We start from the raw sequence: 25,245 nt of genomic DNA on the forward strand, positions 1-25,245 counted from the left end.
TCCTTTTATAATACTCTTTTATTTGATTAAAGAATTTGCCTTCGTTGTGTACATTGGAATGTTATATTCCCTATGTATTTTACAGGGTTACAAAATGTCTCTCATTTTAAATATTACCCCAAAAGTAATTTCAGAAAAAAGTCTTTGTGAAATTAAACTTGACTTTAAAAATCATAGGGACAAACAACTCTGAAATACAACTGGATTAATAAGATTTCTTGTCTACTTAACTACATGACAGACTTCTTATCCCAGTCCCCTTTCTCAGAAAACCTCACATAAAAACCAAGCTGGAGATAAGGATTCTTCCCTGATGCAGTTTAGGGGAAAGGGAAAGGCCAGAACTTTCTTTGGCAAGCCATCTAGCCACAGCCACTTTTTGTGTGACTACTCTACTTCATGGATAGCATACTCTTGCCATGGAGGGCCAGCTGTTCAGAATGAGAGCCCTGCTCTCCAGCCACCTGAGAGTGTGGAGGTCATCTACTGTCATTTTCTGCTTCCCATAGCCTTACAGCAATCATCATCCACCCACCCAGTGCAATGCTTAGTGGGACTGGGTGATTCAGCCTCCATTAAAAAGGCAATAGAGCAAATGCAGCTGAAAAACAATTACTACATGATGACACAAAAAAGGCTGAGAGGAGGAAAAAAGGATTTCAGAAATAGGGACAGATAGGTAGGTCAAAAAATGTCTGATTAGATGAAAGGAAATGGGTTATATCTGAGTAACCCCTCTCTACATATCAATATAATCACTTGCCTCTCAAAATGCTACCACTCTAATGGTGAAGATGGGGTCTCCTCGATGGTTCAGGGCTAATGGGAAATGGCACAGACTTAGTAGCCTCACTCACTTCTGCTGGAAAGAAGACTGACAAAGGGAAGAACATCTGGAAGAAGGGGGTAGATGAACATGAGGAATCTAAGTGGACTATGACACTATGAATGACTATGCAGTAATACAGTGCTGCCCCACGTGGTGAATGGAAGTTGTGTAGTACTAGCAGCAGACATGATTCCATGTGGAAATGAATGTAGCCATCTTATTAGGCATCTTGAAAAGGTATGTTCATCGGAGAGCTGCTTTTCAGCTACCTTTAATAATTGACACGAGTGGGATTCACAGTACTGCTTGCAACTGGAAAGGCAGGTCTTATAAGGGGACCACTTGGCAAAGAAATGGAACAATGGATGGACACAGGAGAGAAAATAAGACAACATTGTATTTCAAACTTCTAGACTCTACATCCCTTAAGCAGTTCACTGGTACTGTCTAAAGTCAAGAATGGGTTAGATAACCTTGTTCTAGGAGTGGCAAACACAATATCTACAAAGAGATGATCCCAGTGCATGACTGAGTATACTGAAAAAAATATTGAGAGGTATGAAAGATTCAAATCTATAGAGAAAATGTTTTAAAACGAAGTATGAAATATAACTATATTTAGGGATTAAAATAAAGAGGAAACTTATATGAAGGCAGAAGAGGTGTTTAGGGACATTCCCTGGAGAGCATGCTTTCCTGCTGGCCAGTAAAATCTGCCAAAGAAATCAGCAGCCTTTCCCTTTATGTTAGTGTCATTTCTTTGTCAAAGAATGTCTTTGTGACACCAGAATGCTGGGGATGAGTTGAGGGTCCTTGCGCGCAGAGGATGTACACTGTATCAGGAAAAAGGGGTCTCCAATGGCTTGTAAATTTGAAAAAACTCTTCAGCCACTTTTGGCTTCTTCTTTATTAATCTGAAATCCTTCTTTTTCTGCTTTCCTCCCTTCTTGGTATTACAGGATTTCATATTTGTCCACTAAGAAAGTGGTCTCTGTGGAAAACCTGACGGGGCTGTTTCCATCTACTTGGGTCACTTTGGTAACCTAGGAAAACAAAAGGAGTGTGGTAAGGAAAAAGGACGGTGAGCCTACAAGATTACATCCAATTCTCTAAAAGCAGCTAAAGTAACTTAGAAATACAAACAAACAAACAAACAAACAACAACAACAACAACAAAAAAAAAACCCACCCACTCACACTCACAGCTGTGGCATTATCTAACCTGGTCCTCTGGAAGAGCATTCAGTGTTTTTTACTGCTGAGCCATCTCTCCAGCCCCTTTGATGTTTGCCTTGATGTGAAAGTATGCTACCTATTACACTTGCCCCTCTTTCCCCACATCTGTCTTCTGTTGGAACAGAGTACCTGTATGTTGCAGTAATTCTTTTTGGAGATGAAGGAAACTTGAACAGGGAAGAAGTCATTGGGCTGCCCAGGAATGCTAAATTCCAGGCTGCCACTCTTATTTTTGGCATCGATCACTGGCAGGCACCACTCCAAGGTATTTCGCCGACTGTCGTGTCGATATTCCCCATCAATCTCACCAATCACTGGTGCACCAACACCCGATCTGTCAGGAGAAACATCTGGTCATTGTAGTTATGTAGAGCTCAGAGAATTCCAACAAGGAAAGGAAATAGAACCCCAAATTTGTTCACAGCTGGGCAGTGGTGGAGCACCCCTTTAATCCCAGCACTGGAAGGCAAAGGCAGGCGGATTTGAATTCAAGGCCAGCTTGGTCTATAGACACAGTTAGTTCTAAGAATAGCCAAGGCCAGACAAAGAAAACCTGTCTTAGACAAACAAACAAGCAAACACCCCGAAGATTACATATCTTAAAATTTGCCTCAATTTTTCTAAAAATTATGCTGCTAGTAACTTTAATGATCAAAGCCCTAATACCTTGGCTAAGGAGATCACTTAACTTCCTTTGTAGAACAATGGGTATTTAGGACACAGTTCTGAGGACTAACTAGGCCTGGGAGCTAGCAGGTAACTGAGACTGCAAATATCTAAAAATGTTTTAATGTAAAAATTACTTTATGGGATCTGGAGAGATGGCTCAGCAGTTAAGAGCACTGGCCACTCTTCTAGAGGACCTGAGTTCAATTCCTGGCAACCACATGGTGGCTCACAATCATACATAATGAGATTTGGTGCCCTCTCCTGGCCTGCAGGCATGCAGAATGCTGCATACATAATAAATAAATAAATCTTTAAAAAAAAAAAAAATCCCTTTATGGTTTGCTAGCCTGTTAAGGATGTTTTTTTCTTTTGTTGTTGTTGTTTTGTTTTTTAAGATCGGGTTTCTCTGTGTAGCTTTGGAGCCTGTCTTGGAACTCACTCTGTAGACAAGGCTGGCCTTGAACTCACAGAGACTGCTTGCCTCTGCCTCCCAAGTGCTAGGACTAAAGGCATGCACCACCACTGCCCAGCCTGTTAAGGACTTTTTAAATAATGTACAAAATGAAAAGTAAAGCAGGTTGACAGTAGGGGGAGACTTTACATACCACTAACAGAGGTGAAAATGGATCTTTGAGAAGATTTGTTTTCAAAAGAATTCAGAATGTTTCAAACTTTACTGAAGTCAATGCTAGTAAATTTATCTGATTTATAATCTAGTGAATTCAGTTGGTAAATGAGAAGTGAAAGCATAACAACAAAGTCTGGCCAAAATAGAAATAGCCTGGAAAGAGAGACACACAGTTGTTTTTGGTCACAGAAGAATCAGGGCTAGTGAGGATGTACTTTGTACTCCCACAAATGGCTGACAGGCAGTGTCACCTACTCCTACACATTCTAAATTTACCCTCTTTTAATTCACCAGTGACACTTGGTACTTATATTAGGGGCAGGGCAAGTAAGGAAAACAAAGATTACTTTAAGGGTTGCAAAATATTTTAACTCTTTCCCATCAATTGTACAGTGCTCGTTCCTTCTCTTCTCCAATTCCAATTGTGACTTCTAATCTGATCAGCTCTAGATACTGGGGTAAAACATTCTCCAAAGATCTCTTCTCCAGGCCACCGAAAAACTGAACAAAGACACAGGAAACCACCAAAGCCACAATTATAGAGCAGGCAGAGAGGCCTAAAAAGTGTGGCATCCTAAAATAGTTTAGTAAAATAAATCTCAACAGAGTTCACCTATCAACAGTGCCCCAGGTCCTACCACTCTCCAAGGTAGCTATTTATTGTTCTGGAGGAACAATCGACTTGTGAAGTTGGTCAGCCTATTTAACTTTTTTCAAAACAGGGGCTTTTTGTAGAGCCTAGGCTATCCTTGAAATCATAACTCTCCTGTCTCTGCCTCTCAAGGACTGAAACTACAGGTGTGTTGGTTAATCCTAGTAATAGGAACACTGGTAATACAGCTATTTATTTATTTTTGAGACAGGGTTTCTCTGTATAGCTTTGAACCTGTCCTGGCACTTGATCTGTAGACCAGGATAGCCTTGAACTCAGAGATCTGCCTGCCCCTGCCTCCCAAATGCTGGGGTTAAAGGCGTGTGCCACCATGTCCAGCACAACTGTTTTTCTAAAGAAGCAAGTATCAGCCATGTCTAGTATCTCAGGCCTATAATCCCAGCTACTCATGAGACTAAGACAGGAGAATACAAGTTCAAGGCCAGTCTGGGCAATTAAGTGAAATCCTATCTCAAAAAGTAAAAAAGGTTTTATTTTTCAAACTAAAAAAAAAAAAAAAAAAAAAAAAAGTAAAAAAGGACTAGCAATGTACCTCGGTGGTAGAGCTCTTGCTGTGTTTAAGCCTCTAGGTTTAATTGGAATTACCACAGCAGGAAAAAAAAAATAAACATTTCCCCAGATCCCAGGAAGTAGTTCTATAAACCCATGAAGGAAAGAGGATTATTAGAATTTCACTTACGGGAGTGGGATGGTGATGACCACATCATTGAGCTCTAAATTGTCTTCCTGTAGTTCATATTCTATGTTGACATCACAACCATTTCCACTTTCAGAAGGCCAGCAATTAACTGAGAAGAAAAACAAGAGTATAGAAGAGTGTAAAAATATTAAGATGGCAAATGCAAGCTGACTGGCAAATGTAGGCCTATAGCATATTAATGTAAAATATACAACGATGGCATAAAACCGGCTGTAATTCCAGTTCCAGGTGATCTGATGACCTCTTCTGGCCTTCACAGGCACTTATTCATAGGTGCATACATTCACACAGACACACATAGACATAAACCTTTAAAAAATTAACATGATTAGTTGGGAAGTGTGTGGCGCATGCCTTTACTCCCAGCACTTGGGAGGCAGAGGCAGGTGGATCTCTGAGTTTGAGACCAGCCTAGTCTACAAGAGCTATTTCCAGGACAGCCTCCAAAGGCACAGAGAAACCCTGTATCGAAAAACCAAAACAAAAAAAACCAAAACAAAAACAATGAAAAACATGATTAATTAAACTATTCCAAATACAGCAGCAATTCCATTTCGAAGACAGTCACATTGTTATGGCAATAAAAATACGAGCATACCCATCAGAAGCACCTACTTGTCAAGGGAATAAAAGATTCTTCTGTTGTCTGTAGTCTCCACTTTAGTACCCCTACATCACTGTTGACTGGAAATGACTTCTCTGGGTTTTTCAAGCCAATGAGAGACTCTGCAGTGAAAAGCTTCTTATCCACATTTGGATGGGTCTGGAATAAGAGAAGGAAATCTGAAATTCAGAATGACAAGTGAACCAGGCCAGCAAAATGACTGAGCAGGTACTTGCTGCTAAGCCCAATGACCTGAGTTCAGTCCCACAGGAGGAGAAAACCAACACTCTTGAAAGTTATCCTCTGACCTCTACACACTTAACAAGACACATGCATGCCCTCACAGACATATACACAAGTGTGCACACACACAGACACACACAGAGTAAATAAATAAATGGGCTAAAAATAAAATTGAAAAAAGAAATAGGAGATTGACGATGTAGTCCAGTTAGCAAAGTACTTGCCTAACATGCCTAACAAAGTAATTGCCTGTAATCCTAGCACTCTGAAGTCGGAGGTAGGAGGATCAGAAGATTAGAAATTCAAGGTCATACTGTTACATAGACCTGTCTGGGCTTATATAGCCCACAAATAGGATTCCTAATAAATTCTTTTTAGTTTTGTGGAAAGATGTACATTCTATAAAGACTTAAGATTTTAGACCAGAGCTACACAATAATATGCCATCTCAAACAAACAAAAGCAAAAGTGAAAGTCAAGGCTATATAGTTGAGTATAAAGCTGCTTGAGTAAGAATCTACGTTCCATTTACAAGTACTGCAAAAACAAACAAATAAACCCAGAAAAAAGAATATGCTAGGTAGACAGTGTCTAAGTACTCAATATAAAAAGCCTCTACATACCTGTAGCTGCACCCCTTTCTTATCTTCATTTTCTACATGAAGACGAATCCGGCCAAATTTGTCATCTGAGATTCTAAGCATGATCATGCCATGCAACTCCATATTCTGTAATCCTCCATCTCTCCCACAGGTTAATGTGATCTTTTCTTCAATCTTCATATGCACACTATAAAACAAAGGTTTTGTCAGGAAAGTAGAAACAGGCTGGAGATGTAATTAAGTTGGTAGTGGTTGTCTAGCATGCCAAGAGCACTGGGCTTGATCCCCAGCTCCATATGAAACCAGCTGTGGTGGTACTACTTTGGTGCACTGGAGAGGTATGACTGGGAGGAGAATGGTTCAGGCCACCCTTGGCTCATAATGAGTTCAAGGTTAATCTGAACTACAAGATGGGGTCTTATAAAGAAAGAGAAGGGGTTGTTGAGATGGCTCAGCTCTTAAGAACACAGTACTCATACAGAAGACCCAAAGTTTGGTTCCTAGTACCCCAAACAATGCAGCTTACAATCACCTGTAACTCTAGCTCCAGGAGATCCAATGCTCTCTTCTGGAATCCTTATGTACCTGCACTCATGTGCACGTTACCACCCTCCCCAAATACAAATTTATACATGATTTTAAAAGATTAAAAATAAAATTTAAAAAGAAACCAGAACTCAATGTTACTCTGGACTTTAATAGTGATTTGCCTCAAATTAAAGCTTTTGGAGCCAACAAGATGGCTCAGTGGATTAAAGCATAGAGCTTAGTGACCTGAGTTCAATTTTTGGAACCTATAGTGGGAAGAGAGAGTTAACTTCTAAACATTGTTCAGGACTGTTACACGGAGAAAAACCTTGTCTCAAATAAATAAATAAATAAAAGTTATAGTGATCCATTACTTGGTAAGCAAACTTAAAAACATTATAATACTGATCTGCCAGGCAAGTTATGCCCAATGGTACAACAATGGCATGTAGGTTATGGGGGTAACCAACTGCTTTCTGGTTTAATATGAGGCTTATACTTCACAAGAAGGAATTCATGCCTGATACTATATACATGGTCAAAGTCCAAGGTTTGGTAGGTCATAGACCCTAGTGGAAAATCTACTACTGTTGTTTTGCTAAATGGACATATTATCATACTACTTCCTAACTATTGATGTTTATACGCAGATAGGTGTTGCTCCTAATCTTGGTCAGAGAAGCCTCTTTCTTCAGTTGGCAACAATGCAGAGACTCCTAACTCTTCAAAGTGCTGAAAATAATGGGGCTCAGCCATAAAATGGGGCATCTTTATTAATACCTTCCTCCCCATGGCTCAGGGAACATCACAGAAGGAGGAGTACAACAATGTTAAGAGCCATAAAATGGGGAAGAGTTTCAAGAACGCCGTCTTCTGGACATGATATGGTTATTGAACTCATGAACTCACTGCAGTTATGATTATGTGGTCAAGATCAAGCCAACAAGATTAGTAAACATTTTAGCAAGCATCAGTAATTGGATTCAATGACTTACAAAAGGGGAAAAATAAATAGAGGTCATGAATGTGAAAGGAGGACATCTAGGAAGTGAGAGGGAGAACCTTGGGGTGGGTATGATCAAGATACTGTGTATACATGTATTAAATTGTCAAAAAAAATACATATGAGATATTCTAAAACAATAAAATTTAAAAAAAAATATATGCTTTACCAAGGTTTGCTTATTGTTAATTAATATCATATCCCATTTGGTTCATTGTCTCTACTTTCATACTCACTCTTTAAATCACACACACACACACACACACACACACACACACACACACCTACCTACCACTGATGTCTCCAATAACTTCATAGGGAGCGACACTATTAGAAAATATGGCTTTGTTGGAAGAATTGTGTCACTGTTGAGGTGAGCTTTGAGTTTTCCTATGCTCAGGATACAACCCAGTGCCTCTTGATTTACTGTTGCCTTCAAGATGTTGGACTCTCGGCTATTATAACGGCACATGTCTGCTTAAATGCCATCATATTCCCTGACATGCTGATAATGAAGACTCTCTGAAACTGTGAGCTACCCCAATTCAATGTTTTACTTTATAAGAATTGGTGTGGTCATGGTATCTCTTCATAGCAATAGAAATCCTAACTAAGACAAACACCATAACCCATACCTTTAAACACTTTATTCTTACTTTATAAGAACAAGGACATTCTTATACTGGGTATAGTTTGGTATCAAAATGCTTGCCTAGCATGCATAAGGATAGTTCCTTATATAACTGTATTAATGCCATCATTAGCTCCATAAATTTATACTGAATTAATACTTCCATTCAACCTACCAACAGTATGTCAACTATCTTGTTATCACAAGCTACAGTACAAGATCCTAACCAGGGTAAAGCACTGCATTTAGATATCACTTAGACATAGTTTCATGTAAGTAAATTCTTGTGTTTTCTTCTTTTATACGTCTAGGAATTGAAGCCAGGGCCTTGCAAGTGTTAGGCAAGAACTACTGAACAGCTTCCCTAGCCCTCAAATACGTAAGTTACTCATTATTTATAATTTAGAGGGGAAAATGCAACTGGAAAATATATCTAGTTGTGGTGACTTGACTGAGAATGGCCTCCAGTACATGTATATATTTGAATGTTTGGTTCCCAGTTTTTAGGTCATAGTAGTTAACCTGTGGGTTGCAACCCTTTTGGCAAATCTCTATCTCCAAAAATATTTAATTTGTAGCATTAGAAAGGTTGAAAATCATTGGTTTAGGAACAATTGGAGGAGATAAGGCCTTGTTGGAGGAGGTGCACCACTGGGGTTGGCTTTGAGGTTTCAGAAGCACAGCAGGCCTAGTCTCTTCCTCTCTGCCTGCTGTCTGAGGACCAGGAGATAAGCTCTCAGTTAACCACTCCAAAACCATGTCTGCCTGCCTGCCATGATGCTCCCAGCTTCATGATGATCATGAACTAACCTTCCAAAACTGTAGCAAGTTCCTAATTAAACGCTTTATTTTAAATGTTGCCTTGATCATTCTTTTTTTGGGGGTGGGGGAGTTCCAGACAGGGTCTCTCTGTGTAGCTCTGGGTATCCCAGAACTTGCTCTGTAGACCAGGCTAGCCTCAAGCTCACAGAGATTTGCTTGTCCCTGCCAAAATAGGACAAGTACATCAATGGGTGAAGAGATTTGTCTAGAGGTAACTGTTCACTTCTAACAGAACAGAACACAAAAGAGTAAACAGTCCCCTTTTACAAACACCTGATAAACTCATCTTTCAGAGATTTGTCTAGAGGTAACTGTTCACTTCTAACAGACTAGAACACAAAAGAGTAAACAGTCCCCTTTTACAAACACCTGATAAACTCATCTTTCAGATGACCTCAAAACTATCAGTAACAGTAGGTCTGGGATTAAGGACAAGACATTTGCGTCTTGGTTATCTGAACTTGAATAACCTATCACTTAAAAAGAAAACATCACCAACTATTGTTTCAGGCCTGAGATAAGAGACAAATCAAATAAGGATTCAAATACTTATAAGATAACATGTTAATTTACTTTAAAGACTTTTACAAACTTCATATTAAAGACTGACTTTCCTTTATAATTTTAAATAGAAAAAAGATAGCATAAAATATAGGGTTAAGCCAGGATGTGGTGGCACATGCTTTTAATCCCAGCACTAGGGAGGCAGAGGCAGGCGGATCTCTGTGAGTTTGAGGCCAGTCTGGTCTACAAAGCTACATAGAGAAACCCTGTCTCAAAAGAACTAACTAACCTAACTAAATATATAAATAAAATTTAAATATAGTTCTAGCCCTGTAATTCAAGTTCCTTTTCTTTTTGAGCTAGATTTTCATATAGCTAAGGCTGGTCTTGACCTCCAGATCTTCCAACCTCCACATCCCAAATGCTGGGAGTACAGGCATGTATCACCATGCCATGCTTTTAAGAGACAAGCTACACAGTAGGCATAAAGTTTCCTTTCCTAAATTAGCCAATACAAGTTCTAAACTTTATAGGAAATAAGTGACTGAGAGTTTTCATGTTTAAAGTGGGGAAAAAAAAAATACCTTAAGTTAACATCTAGAATATGTTCTAAACAAAAATTTTAAATCAATAATATTCAACTAGCCTAAATGCAGCCCAGTGGCAAACAGTGTACTCAGTATATGTAAGGTTCTGGGTTTGATCCCTAGCACAAAATAAATAAATACGCAAATAAGCAAGCAAGAAGAATTGGTAGAATTTTAAAGAGCTCATACTGCTCTTCTAGAGGAGATTCCTAGCACCCACATCAAGTTAGCTCACAACCACCTGTAACTCCAGCTTCAGAGAGATCTAACACTTGTAGCCTCTTCAGGCACCTGTACTGTACAAACCCACACACAGACACAATCATAACTAAAAACAATAAAAATAGCGAAGCACAGTAACAGAGTACCTTTAATTCCAGCACTTGGGAGGTGGAAGCAGGAGGATCTGTTGTGAATTTGAGGCCAGTCTGGTCTATACAGCTGAGTTCCAGGCCAGCTAGGGCTACAGAGTGAAACCCAACAAGAAACAATAGTAAAAATTTAAAAGGACAATTGTTTCCCCCTTGAGACATGATTCCTCTGTGTTACAGCTCTGGCTATTCTGGAACTCCAGAGATCCACCTGCCTCTGCCTCCCAAGTGCTGGGATTAAAGTTATGCGCCACCACCACCTAGCTAAAAAGACAATTTTTAAAAATTACATTGCTTGTTTTCGAAGAAGTCATCATTACCTTTCCATATTAATGGGCGGAGCATGCACTTTGGTTGCTTCCGAGGTACGTTTCCCTATATTAGAAGACATAATAGTTTCACCTTCAGATTTCAATTTGTCCACAAAGTTATCTACTTCCTTTCCTTTGGCTCCAAGTTTCAAAGCCTTGCTGGGGCCTGAAGGTCTAAGAGGAAGAATAGAAAACAAGTAAATATATGATAAAAATGCAAAAATCCCCAAACATCAGTTAATCTACCATCAAAGATTCCTCTCTGAAGGAATATGAAGACCATAAGAGGAAAGACTGTTTCCTAGTGTTGGTGGACAACTAGAACACCGATGGTATAATATGAACATGCACAAATGGACAGACGTTACTAATATGTAAGCATCAAGTACCCAAATACCAAAGGTATTATTTTATAGTCATGAATGATATGATGAAAACTTAACATCTTCTAATCAGATTAATTGTTACTATGCACAAAAAATTTTACATGTATATCAGGCAGCCCAGAGATTCTTCTTAAACATTAAGACTGAAAACCATATTCCGGTGCTAGAGAGATGACTCAGAAGTTAAGAGCACTTATTATTATTAGAGAGGTCCCAGATTTGGTTCCCAGAATACACATGGTAGTTCACAATCATCTCTAACTGTGGTTCTGATGTACTCTCCTGACCTGTGTGGGCACCAGACAGCCATATGGTGCATATATGTACATATAATTTTTTTTAAACTCTAATTCCAAGAGCACCTGCTGTTCTTGCAGAGGACTTGAGGTCTGTTCCCAGCACCCATAAGGCTTCTCACACCTATCTATAACTTCAGTTCAAGGTGATCTGTCACCCTCTTTTGGACTCTCAGATATCAGGCAAGAATATGATGAATATACACGCAGGTAAAGAAGTCATACAAATAAAATCGTCTTTAAAAAGGAAAATCCAGGCTGGGTGGTGATGGCGCATGCCTTGAATCCCAGCAATCAGGAGAGAGAGGCGGGAAGATCTTTGTAAGTTTGAGGCCAGTCTAGTCTACAAAATGAGCTCCAGGACAGCCAGGACTGTTACACAGAGAAACTCTATGTCTTGGAAAACCAAAAGAAAAATCCATATTCTACAAATTATTAAATACCCCCTCTTTATCCACACAAGACAACTGTCATAAGAAGTGAAAAAATTCATGGCATAATTTATAGACCTTTCTTTTAAAAAGGAAAAATAACACAGATGTCTCCTTTATGACTGTCTTCTATGTATCCAAATTTGGTATCAGATTACTTCAGTAAGTCTCTCATTATTTCGAGTCAACTTAGAAACCAAGTATCACTCCCACGAAACACACACAGAGCTTTCCTCTGCATCCAAGGGTTGCTGGAAATACACTAGATGATACCTGGCTGGTGCAGGTGCCACTTTTGGTTTATCAGTTTCAATGATAGTCTCTGTGATCATGGCTGCTGTGCTGCCTCCAGATACTGCAGAACTACCAAATCCCCCAAATCCTGGTGCTTTTTTGCCCTGTCTCTCTGCATCTCTTCGGGCCTGTTGTAATTCCTTTGCTTTACGCCGCATCTCAGCTTTAGCTTCACGTTCTTGAGTCTATGGAAAGAAACATACTTGTATGTGTGGCAAGTAAAACCAGGAAGACTGGATTAATGAAGGCTAAGAAGACACTCAAACTGGCAGTCTCAGAAGGTTTCACTTACCTCTCTGACTGCTCTGAACACTTTCTCCTCATGAGAATCCATTTCTGTGAAGGTTCTGATCTGTGCCAAGTTAACATTCTCCCGGTATCCCAGGGCAACAATTTCATCAAAAGCAAAAATCAAATCAAAACAGTGCTCAGATATTTCATTTTCTTCTAAAGCACGGCAATATTCAGGAATCTAATCATGGACAGTAACAAAAAACAAAGAATAAGAATTTCAAAGCAGCTATGTTTCTAAGTCTTATCTTTTAAACATAAATTTCAAAAACAATCTTAGCACTTGAGAGGTGGAGAAAGGAGGATCAGAAGTTCAAGGTGATCTTCCACGACATAGCAAGTTAAGGCCAGTTTAGACTACATGCAATCTGTCTCAAAACCAAACAAACAAACAAAAAAATCCAACAAAACAAAACAAAAAAATGGGATTGGAGAGATGGCTCGGCAGTTAAGAGCACTGGCTGCTCTTCCAGAGGACTTGTGTTCAATTCCCAGCCCCTACATGGTGACTCACATCTGCTTGTAACTCCAGTTCCAGGGGATCTAACACTCTCACACAGACACACATGGAGGCAAAACACCAAAGCATACAAAATAAAATAAATCATTTAAAAAACAAAACAAACAGAAACTTGAATCCTCTCTTAGCTTCAGCCTTTCCTTTTAAATTAGGACTTTGTGGGTCTACAGAGATGGTTCAATGATTAAGGTACTGGCTGCTCTTGCAAAGACCTAGGTTTGATTCCCAGTATCCATGTGGCAGATCTCCTACTCTAGTTCCCGGGGACCTGATGCCTTCTTCCAACCTTCCTGGGCACACATACAATACATATATATACACACAAGCAAAACACCACACACATAAAAATAAATAAGTAAATAAATAAACAAACAAACAAACTAGACTTTGGCATAAAGTTTTAGGGTGTTTGTTTATATCAGTAGTCTTAATCTAAACACATTTCCAAATCTGAACATGGTAGCACATGCCTTTAATCCTGGCACACAGGAGCCAGGCAGTTCTCTATGAGCTCTAACCTGATCTACCCCAGAAAAGTCCAGACCAACCAGAGCTACACAGTTGAGACCCTATACACCTACAGACAGACAGATACACATACACACACACAAGGATGGGAGTCCAAGCAAGTTTCAGAAACGTGGACATATTAAATTAGTTAAGAACTGGGATATAAAGGGCTAGAGAGATGGCCCAGAAGTTAAAGAGAATTGGCTGCTCTTCCAGAGGACAAGTGTTCAATTCCCCGTACCCACATAGCAGCTCACAACCATCTGTAACTCCAGTTCCAGGGGATCTGACACTCTCATGCCAATGCACATAAACAACACAAAACAAAAACCCCCAAAAAACTGGGATATGAAGAACAATTCTGCATTCTCTTTTGGAATACGTATAAGCCTAAGAAAGTACCCAAAGAGTAGCTGATGAATGAATAAAGAGCTGTATGGGATGGGGTATAGCTCATTGACAAGAGCTGATGTTAGCATCAACTTTTATAGTCAAAACTACTTTCAACAAAAAAACATAAAACACCACAAAGTGTACTCTAGTAGTACAGGTCTCTTACCACTCTTGAGAAGAGCCTTAAAGTCTCCAAATCTTCTAAAATATTGCTGTTTTTGGTAGTGATCAATACCATGTACAGTTTCTCCATAGGTTGGTAGACATATCTTACACTCTCTGTTTCAACAAAAGTATGTTGTTTTCCAGTGTTCATGAGTTTTGGAAAAGCTGCTAGTAAACCCTCAATCCGAGTGCGGGTCATCTCCACAAACTGTCGAGAAACAATAGCCTTTCCTGCTTTCGTGCAGACTGCTGCTGCCAACAGCACCTGCCAAGAACATACATATAAGTAAGTACTCGTTACTTATTTTTACATTTCTTTTCTTAGCACCTCAGGAGAGCTTCCATACTACAGCATATTCAGTGACATGACTCCATTAGAATGTTTTCAAACTATACTTGTTTCTTTAATTACAGTGTGAGATTTATAAGACAAAGTTAAGAAAATGAAGCAATTATTCTATAATATACCTAAAATTGAAAAAAATTTTTTTAGTTAAAAAACTTTTGCCTAGAATGTGCAAAAAGCCAGGTTAAATCGTCAGTACTACACAAACATACATGGAGCAATTTTTCTCCAAAGTCTACACTTAAATTATTATTTATACTGATTGATCATGTGTATGTTGGGTATGCACATGTGATGCCCACCTATGTGAAGGCCAGAGGATTCCTTGAGGGAGTCAGTTCTCTCCCTCTATTAAGGGTTCCAGGGATCAAATTTAGCTTGTGAGGCATGGTAGCAAGTATCTTCACTGGCTGAGTCATCCTCAGCACTTTATACTCAAATTATTGAGTCAATTATGACTCAGAGCTGGGTTGCACTCTGCTTTGGCACAACTATACACAACAGATCAAAATTTTCTTTAAAAAGTATAGAGATTTTTCACATCAAAGCAGAAGTCTAATGAGGCAGATCAGTTCATAAGAGCACTATCTGAGTATGGTAACACATGCCTAATTCTCCCACTCAGAGTACTCAGCTCCCGATATCTACCTGTCTCCACAAAAGGAAACAAAGAGGTGCATAAGAAGCCCCTGAACTTCCTTTTCATTTTTAGTTGGACTATGAAACCAATTTATTTTATTAAGTCTCAGATGATCTGTCCTTTGATTAGCTTTCCCATCTCATTCATGCAAACAAGCTGTAAAGAGAAAACCTACATAATCGAGTATTTCACATAAATTTTACACTGAGCAATGATTAAGACCCAACAACCTTCTGATATTGTCCATTTAACAAAACAAATGTAAGAGGAAGAGTAAGAAAGCTAAACTGTGTTCTAATGGCCTCTTTAATATAGGGATCCAACACACACACACACACACACACACAAACAACAAATGACTGACACACTGTTAGTCTGGGAAGACTCACTGTTAGGATGGAATCTCTCTCTCTCTGTCTCTCTTTGGAGACAAGGTTTCTCTGTGGCTTTGGAGGCTGCCGTAGTGAGTTCAGGCTGGCGAAAAAACATACTCCTTACAGTCCTGGAACTAGCTCTTGTAGACAGACCAGGCTGGTCTCGAACTTAGAGATCTGCCTGCCTCTGCCTTTGTCTCCTGAGTGCTGGGAGTAAAAGGCGTGTGCCACTAACACCAGGCAAGGATATAATTTTTTAAACAACAAATCCTGGTTAAACTTTTCAACTTTACAGAAACCTGTCCCTTACAAATGAGCAATTTGAAAAACAAGTATCAGTTAATTTAAATAATCTTCATAGTGGCTTCCCTCTATCTAGCATAACAGGCAAGCATGTTATATATCCCTAACATTTTACCTCTTTTTCCTCGCTGCCTTCAAACTTAACACTCTCTCTGCCTCAAACTCCAAAGCAGCTGGGATCACAAATGTGCAACCATTCAGCTTCAATGTATTAATAACAGTTTTGTAATCAATATGTAAAGGCCACAGTATCCAGAGAGAATACATGACCCCAGCACCTGGGAGGTAGAGGCAGGAGAATCAGAAGCTCAAGGTCATCCTGGTCTACATACTGAGTTCAAAGGCAATGTAGGCTATGAGAGAGACAGACAGAGACACAGAGAGTTACAGGGGTGGTGGTCAGCTAGTTAAGGTATCTGGAAGAGAATTACCACCATACTTGTTTTTAAGCAGCAGAATAAAACAATTTATATTGAGCCAGGTGTGGTGGCACACACTTATAGTTCCAGCACTTAGGAGCAGAGGCAGGTAGAATAGATCTCTCTGCAATCAGACTAATCTGGTCTATATATCAGGTTGCAGGACATCTGGGGTTACATAGAGATTCTGTTTCAAACAAAATAACCCCCTCCAAATCCCAAATAGACAATTTGTTGTGATATTTTGATCATACTCTGACAATAATGTTTGCTTTGAGTCATGGGGTGGAGCTAAGCACTAGCTGACCAAAATTAACCATAGAGGTTTTGGAGGACTGAGGACAGATAGGAGATAGGAAGTAGTAACAGAGGAATGAAAGAGATAGGTCACACTAGTGGATTCTCCACTGGTTCTTGCTCTAGTATCTGACTCCAAATTTTTTATTGATAAAGAATAATTAGACACATATATCAACAATTCTTACTGCAAAGTATTTCATCTGTATCCAGCACAAGTAAGATCCATCCACCAAACAGATCTGTATTTTTACTGATTTACTTCCCAAATAAGGACCAAAGTTTAGAAAAAGCTAGATTTAGAACATTAATTCTCCTGCATCTCTGATTCTATCAGCTCTATACTGAATTTACCTTATCTCAGCTTGGTATCTAGGGCCATGTACATGCTAAGTAAGTGTTTTACCACTAATCTCCAGCCTGTTTTGTTGTTCTGTTTTGCTTTGTTTGAGAAAATGTCTCCTTGAGACTGGCCTGTAACTTTCCATCCTCTTGCCTCTGCTTCCTGAATGCTAAAATAATCTGTACATGCCACAATGTCAGAGCTACTTGACTTATTGAATACCTATTATCACACTAGATATCTCAGTGGTTAAGAGCACTAGCCACTCTTCCAAAGAACCCATGTTCAATTCCCAGGACACACATAGCAGTCAGTTCTTAGCTGTCTGTAACTCTACTTCTAAGGTATCTAATCTAATAACTCTCTTCTGGCCTTCAAAGGGACCAGCCACGTCCATGGTGCAGACATACAGGCAATCAAAACATCCATACCCATAAAATAACTTAGAAAAAGAGAGAATCCCTGTCCTAAAACAAACAACAAAAAAATCAGTAGGGAGGGAGAGGCAGGCGATCTCTTTGAGTATGAGGTCAGCCTGGTCTATAGGAACCCTGTCTCAAAAACAAACAAAAAATCAGTAGGGTAAAATAATATCTCAAGCAAATAGACTCTGAGACTCTATTTGAGTCATTTCATTAAATAGATATAAGCAAGTAAGACTACCAAAGAAGGAATCAAAGTTCCCTATACTAAATGTAGATAAACCTCAAACATCTAGGACAGAAGTCACAGAGTCCATGCAGGTGACATGGTCTCTAATCACTAATACAGCTAGAAAGGTCATCTCTACAAGATAAATTTACCCTCTAAAAGATTAACATGTCTTCTCAAATGCCTCAACACAGTAATGCTTCTCTTCACACTTTTACTTTAGTTTAGCAATACTGAAATAGAGTGTATAATATTAAAAGGTGAATTTTCCTACCATGATTTTCATTTGGGTTTCACTATGCCTGGCCTGAAACTCACTATGTAGATCAGAGAAGTCATAGAGATCTGTCTGCTGGAGCTGGAAGTAAAGGCAAGCTACCATGCCTAGCAATAGTTCAGCAGGTAAGAGCATTTACTGCTCTGGCAGAGAACCTGGGTTCTTCTATTCCTAACATTCATGCAGCAATGCACAACCATCTGTAATTCCAGTTTCAGGTGACCAGATATCATTTTCTGCCCTCACATGCATGTGAGGCAAAACATTCATACACATACTATTTTTAAGTTAAAAAAGAATTAATAACTATGGTTTTCAAAAGGTTTTTTTAGCCAGGCAGTGGTGGCCCACTCTTTAATCCCAGCACTCAGGAAGCAGAGGCAGGATCTCTGTGAGTTTGAAGTCAGCCTGGTTTACTGAGCAAGTTCCAAGACAGCCTTAAAAGCTTCAGAGAAACCCTGTCTAAAAACAAACCAATGGAAGGAAGAGAGAGAGGGAGGAAGAAGGGGAGGAGGAGAAAGGAAAGAGAAAGAAACCCTGTCCCAAAAAACAAAAACAAGGGTTCAAGACCAGCCTTATTTACTTTAGGAGTTTGAGGCTAGTCTGACATACATGAGAACCTGTCTTTATTACAAGAAAGCCAAGATCTTCTGGCCTCAACATTTACACTTGCATCCCAAAGAGAAAATAATTGTTTGGCAGACCAAACCGTTTAAGACAGGGTCTCACTGTTAAGTCCTGGCTGTCCTGGAACTCACCATTTAGGTCTGCCTCTTTAAAGTTAGAAGTAAAGGTGTACATCACCACACATAGCTCAAACAACTTAGATGTTTACATGGTTTCATTATACCATTTATACAGGTTTAATATATGGATCAGGGGGCTGGAGAGACAGCTCAATGATTAAAAGTGCTAACTGCTCTTCCAGAGGACCTGAGTTTGGTTTCCCAAACTTGCATTAGGAAGTTCACAACCACTTTAACTTCAGTTCCAGGGAATCCAATGTCCTCATCTGGCCTCTGCAGATGGCACTTTGAACACGTTATACACATCACACATTTTAAATATATGTATATATTTATGTATATGGGTCAGAAATACCTTGAATTAGGAAATTTGCAGTTAGGCTTCTGTTCTGCCTGCCACTAATTGTGTGATCCAATATAAGTCGCTTGATTGCTTACTGAAATAACCCTAAAGTATTAAGTTAACTTATATAAAATCAAAATATCAGTGCATATTTGTGTTTAACTTGGTTTTGTTTTTTGGTACTGAGAATTGAATCATACCTCTCACACTCATACATTCTATCTAAACATTCATTCTACCTAGTATTGAGCTACTACTCCCATCCTTACCTGTTTTATTTATTTTTTTATTGTGTGAATGTATATCTGAGTTATGTAGATGTCAGCAGACAACTTTCCTGAATTCTTTTATTCTACCATGCAGGTCTTGGTGGTGAAACAAAAAACAAAAAACAAAAAAAAAAAACAAAAAACAAAAACCTTAGGGGGCTGGAGAGATGACTCAGCAATTGAGAGCTATAGCTCTTGCCCAGGACAGGGGTTCGTATCCTAGCACACACGGTAGCTCACAAGTATTTGTCACTACAGTTCAAAAGATCCAATACTCTCTTCTGGCTTCTGCAAGCACCAGGCACACATGTGGTACATATATATATATATGTGTGTGTGTGTGTGTATGTATGTGTATATATATGTGTGTGTATGTGTATACACACATGCATGCAAAACACTCATACACAAAAAATAAATCTTTATTAAACAAACAAAAAGGCAGGGGAGTGGGGAAATAGTAAAGAACTTGCCTTGCTCTACTAAACAAACAAATGTAAAAGATAAGAATAAAAACATGACAAAAAAAGCGGGACATTTGTGGCTCATGACTTTAGTCCCAGCACTCAGGAGACAGAGGTAGGTGGATCTCTGAGTTTGAGGCCAGCCTGGAATATAGAGCTAGTTCCAGGACAGGCTCCAGCTCCAAAGCAATACAGAGAAACCCTGTCTCAAACAAACAAACAAACAAACACAAAAAACAAAAAAACCCACAGGGTAGAGGCAGGCTGGGAAGATGGCTCAGTAGAGAATAGCACTTCAAAGCTTTGTCAGCATGAGGCCCTGAATTTGAATTCCATCACTACATAAAAAGTCAGCAGTGGATGCAAGTGCCTGTAACCCCAGCACTGCAGGTCAGAGACAGGCAGAGAGCCACAGAGGATGCTCAATATCCTGCATCTCACAAATACACACAGTCTCTAAGTTTAACTAAGTGTCCTGTAAGTCTATAGACTCTTTGAATTTAATAAGGTCTTGAAAACTTCACAGCAGGGCTCAGTAGGTAAAGGTACTTTCCATCGTAATATGTCTTTTACCTAGTTCCAGGTCAGCCTCCAAAGCCTCAGAGAAACCCTGTCTCAAAAAACCAAACCAAACCAAACCAAACCAAAAACAAACAAAACAACCCACCATCTTCTTAATAATTAAGAACAATGGTCTATAAACATATTTTACAAATGGGAGATATCACAGGCCTTACTACCAAGTTTATTCAAATGTAAGGTTTAAAAAAAAAAAACAAAACACCATACTGGTATTTGGCAAATATTAAGAAAATTAAGGGTCAGAAGATGCATTTCAGCTAATGTGGCCAAGTCTTCCAGGAAACTGAGAAAAGAAGATGGTGAATTTCAGGCTAGCCTGAACTACATCTGCTTAAAGGGGGAAAAAACAAAAACAAAAAAACAGTATTTCCTTGTGTACTTAATGTTATAAGCCACTTTTGCACTTTTATACAGCTCATTTATACATCTATAGCAACTGCAGTCTAGGACATTTTTCATGGATACTCAGCAACTAAAGTCAAAGAAAATATATTTTTCAAAAACAGTGTTTATGAAACCTGCTAACTTACTCTGAAGTTTTAATGATGATTAGGTATGTGATAAAATAATTATAGTGTAATGTTAAGAGAAACTAGTTGGTAGTTACATGACTGGTCCTTGTAAGGTTCCTTGAAAATTTCTAGGTTAGAAAGGCTCATAATAAAATGTTGAGGAAAAACTACTTCTAGAAACTTTGATGCAACTTTGAGATCAAAATTTCACCCCACTTGGGCAATTCTATGACACAAGGACCTTTTTAAAATTAAGTAGGTAGGGCCTAGAGAAATTATATAAAAGTAATACCAAGTGTTTGACTTGACAGAGCAAATTGTACTGAGGCAAACTGCTCTCCACAACACACAAGTCTATAGATACCTGGACCATGTTAGGTCTAATTCAGAAAGACAGAACACAGCTATATGAATATGTATATACATCAAAAGGACAATCAAAAAATATACATATATACACATACAAATACACACCTATCACTTAACACATACAGCTCTAATGTTCCTCAACTATCTTTTTTTTTTTTTTTTTGGTTGTTTTTCAAGACAGGGTCTCAATTGGCTGTCTTGGAACTCGCTCTGTAGACCAGGCTGGCTTCAAACTCAGAGACCCACCTGCCTCTGTTCCTGAGTGCTGGGATCAAAGATGTGAGCCACCACCACCTGGCCTGTTTCTCAATTATCAATGAATTAAAATATTAATGTTCCAAGAACATTTTAATAAACAAGATTTGGTAAAGATTATCTGTATTTAGTTTTATAGGGCTCTAATTTTAATATTAAAACAATACACTATGAATACTCCCCCAAATGGAAAAAAAAAATCACTATCTCATCGAGTAGAGGTAGTGAACGACTTAATTCCAGTGCTGGGAAGGCAGAGGTCAGCTTGGTCAACATAGTGAGTTTCAGAACAGCCAGCTGAACATAGTGAGAAACCCTCTGTCTAAACACTAAAATATGGGGGCTGGAGAGATGGCTCAGCAGTTAAGAGCACTTGTTCTTGCAGAGGATTTGGGTTAGATTCCCTGCACCCACAGGAAGGCTGGCAAGTGTCCATAACTCCAATTCCAGGGGATCCAATACCCTCTGCAGGTGGTGCACAGACATATCTGTGAGCAAAACACTTCATACACATAAAATGTTTTTATTTTAAAAACATTATCTTAAAAAAAGAAAGAAAGAAAAACCACAAAAACAACAACAAAAACAACCTCGTGGAATTGAGACTTGGGGTGGGTATATGAGGTTTGGAAATTATATGTCTAACACCAAAATTGGGGAGGCAAGCATACTTGATGTAATTCGTACACCTAAGGCTGGAAAAGAAATCCAACACGAATCTCTCCTCTGACCAAGTTCTTACTGAAAGAGTTGTCACTAGAACTTAGTATGACAAGTACCAAAATAGTTTATTAGGCCTTGGGTATGCTTTCAAAGTACTTAAAAAAATCTTCCAAAGATAAATTGCTAGTTCCTTGGAAACCGTAGTATCTCTTCTAGTTCACGAATATCCAGATTTCAGTTGATAAAGCAGGATCTGGTGGAGTCAATTCTGCTTTCTCCCATTCTCACCCACATTAATTTCTCCTATCTCGGTAACAGATGAGTCCAGAAAGATAACGCCTTCGAAGGCACCTGACAGGTCCCCAAGTACAGCCCACCCCTCCTACTCCACCCAAGAACTCCTATTTTACAATATGTCACACGCATGTCACTCCACCTGAACAGTAGTAGGTTCCTTGGAGACAGAAACCTGTGTCTGTCACTCAGTTTCTCAATGTTCTATACACACTGTCCACTCAGCCTCGCTGCCAAAGACACACGTACGCGCTACCCCAGCACAGACGCTTCGGGGGACACCTGGGTCCTACAAACGAGCGTCCCAAGTTACTCCTTCTCGTGGTGCCTCCACTTCCCCCTTCCGATTTAAAAAAAGAAAAAGCTGAAAGAGACGAGGTGGTGAGAGGACGAGAAGCTGCCGCCAGGCCCAGCCTTGCGGACCCGGAGCTCCCGGGGAACCGGCAGGCAGGACGTGAGGGCGGAAGGCCCACGCGACAACCACCAGCCCAGCCGGGTGGGTCGGAGTGTCGGGCGGACGCGGCGGTGCTGCCGGCGGAGGCCTGGTGGGCGCGGCAGCTCGCTCGAGTTCCCCCGGAGGCCGCGCCAAGCCCGGGCCGCCAGCGGGGCTCCGGGCGCGGCTCCTGCGGGCCGAGCCCGGCCGGCGAGCACAGGGCGAGCGGAACCGGCTCGGCGCTTACCATGGTGAGGCCGCAGGTGGGGCGCACCACGCTCTGGCTCCGCTGGGGCTCGGGCTGTGGCCCAAGGAAGCGGAGCACCGGCCGCTCCGGTCCTGCTGCCCCTGACAGGAGCCTCCGCCGCTTCGCCTCTTGCCAAGATGGCGGACCCAAGCCACGTCTCCAACCGGAAACGGCGCGGGTCAAAGGGCGGGGGGGCGGGACCGGCAGGCAAATCCTGGGTACCAGTCTTGAATTTTACTCCGTTATCCCAGGACTAGAAGGAAGTTTGGCTTGAGTTGTGGAGCATCATCCTTTTGTCCTTTCTTTGTGTTCACCTGCGTTTACTCGACGTCTCTTCTTACAGTTCATAAAACCATTTAATGGAATATATAAAGTAATCCGTGTGCATGAGGAACTAGTATCCAGAATACAAAAAGAATGTTTAGAACTCTATAATAAAGCCAGCATGGGCCCCATAACTGTGATTCTAGCAATCAGGAGTCTGAGGAAGAAGATCAAAAGTTGGAGTACAGCCTAAATGCCAGCATCGAGTGAAAGCTCAATCTGTTATACATTGGGAGGCAACCGCCACCAAAATAATAATAATAACAACAACAACAATAATAGCATAGCATCTAGGGACAGCAAGATGGCTCAATTGTTAAGCCTAACAATATAAGGGCCATCTCTGTAACCCATGTGCGTGGTGGGATGAGAATTCACTCTGGAAAGTTGTCCTCTGGTCTCCACAGATGTGCGGTAGTGTGCCTGCACTTCCATCCTCTCTCACACACACAGCATGCACACACATATAACAATAATAGTAAAGTTGTTTTTGTTTTGAGACAGGGTTTCTCTGTGCGTCCCTGGCTGTCCTGGAACTCACTTTGTAGACCGGGTTGAACTCTCACTCAGAGCCATCTCTTCAGTACTGAACTGCATACTTCAAAAGAGTGAGCTTTTTGTTCTGTGTTAGGGTTCTGAGAGATGGCTTGGCAGTTAAGATCCTGTATTGCTCTTGTAGAAGACCAATTTTGCTCCACCAACCACCCTATAACATAATGAGTTAAAGCAGAACAGCTCTCAGACTGACCTGTGTTTGACCCCTTTTCATTACTTACTGAGTGATTAGTTAAGTTACTACTCTCTAAGTATCAGTTATTATAAACTAGTGGTAACACTTATTTCATGAATGTGTTAAATTACACAATATAAAATAAATTAGACTCACATGCCTTTAAATTAGACTAAGCCTTCTGCCATAGTAATTTCTCAACAATATGTACTTATTAGTATGGACAATAATGTGTCACAAAAATTAAAAATTTGCAATTTCACTAAACCCAGTTTTTGATTTTGCTTTTTTGTTTGTTTGTTTGTTTTAAAAGACAGTCTTACTTTGTATACCCTGGTGACCTAAAATTCACTATGTAGATGAGGCTGGCTCAAACTCACAGAAATCTATCTGCCTGCCTTCACATTCTCAGTGTTAAGATTACAGGCAATCTCATTTTTAACCTGAAGCAGCCAAGGAAGTGTGTGCTAGACCCAAAGTGTGTCCATTAACTGAATGAATGGATAAAGTAAAATATAACACATACAGGGGAACATTCTGTGGGGAAAAATGTTTTTTGGGACAGGCTTTCTCTGTGTAGCCCTGGCTATCCTGGAACTCACTCTAAATCAAGTTGGCCTTGAACTCAGACACCTACCTTCTTCTGCCTCCTGAGTGCTGGGATTGAAAGCATGACTGCCACTCCTAGTCTAACATAAAGCCAGGCATGGTGACACACACTTGTGATCTCAGCACTTGGAAGGTGGAGGCAGGAGAATCAAAGAGTTTAAAGTCTAAGCTGGAGAGATGGCTCAGCAGTTTAAGAAGACTTGCTGTTCTTCTAGAGGACTGGTATTCAATTCTCAGCACCATATGGCAGTTCACAATCTTTCCAGTTCCAAGAGATCTGATGTCCTTTTCTTGACTCTGAGGGTACCAGGCATGCAGGTGGCACATAAACATCCATGTATACATACACGAAAGTGGCACATTTTTAAAAAGTAAATTTTTTTAATTAGAAAAACACTCATAAATAGAAAGTAAAAGTAAAAACAAAAAACAAATACTTGGTTTTTTTGGGGAGGGGGTTCGAGACAATTGTTTCTCTGTGGCTTTGGAGGCTTTGCAGGCTGTCTTGGAACTAGCTCTTGTAAACCA

General features: G+C 40.0%; 1 protein-coding gene across 2 annotated transcripts; it reads right to left on the bottom strand.

Annotated features, from left to right (window-relative positions):
• Arcn1 (archain 1) lies at positions 1-23,215 on the bottom strand. Of its 2 annotated transcripts, none has more exons than XM_051197275.1 (10): positions 23,055-23,215; positions 14,229-14,492; positions 12,641-12,820; positions 12,328-12,533; positions 10,951-11,115; positions 6,206-6,371; positions 5,351-5,498; positions 4,715-4,823; positions 2,195-2,399; positions 1-1,872 (listed from the first exon to the last, which is right to left on the bottom strand). In XM_051197275.1, exons 1-10 carry the CDS (start codon positions 23,055-23,057, stop codon positions 1,783-1,785), a joined length of 1,536 nt encoding a protein of 511 aa, XP_051053232.1. In that variant the 5' UTR covers positions 23,058-23,215; the 3' UTR covers positions 1-1,782. The 2 variants fall into 2 exon arrangements, with proteins under 2 accessions (XP_051053232.1, XP_051053233.1); XM_051197276.1 differs by lacking the exon at positions 23,055-23,215 and adding an exon at positions 20,273-20,290.
• Between the last annotated feature and the right edge of the window lie 2,030 nt (positions 23,216-25,245).

This window comes from Phodopus roborovskii, unplaced genomic scaffold (assembly GCF_943737965.1).
Source record: "Phodopus roborovskii unplaced genomic scaffold, PHOROB, whole genome shotgun sequence".
NCBI classification, from domain to species: Eukaryota; Metazoa; Chordata; class Mammalia; order Rodentia; family Cricetidae; genus Phodopus; species Phodopus roborovskii.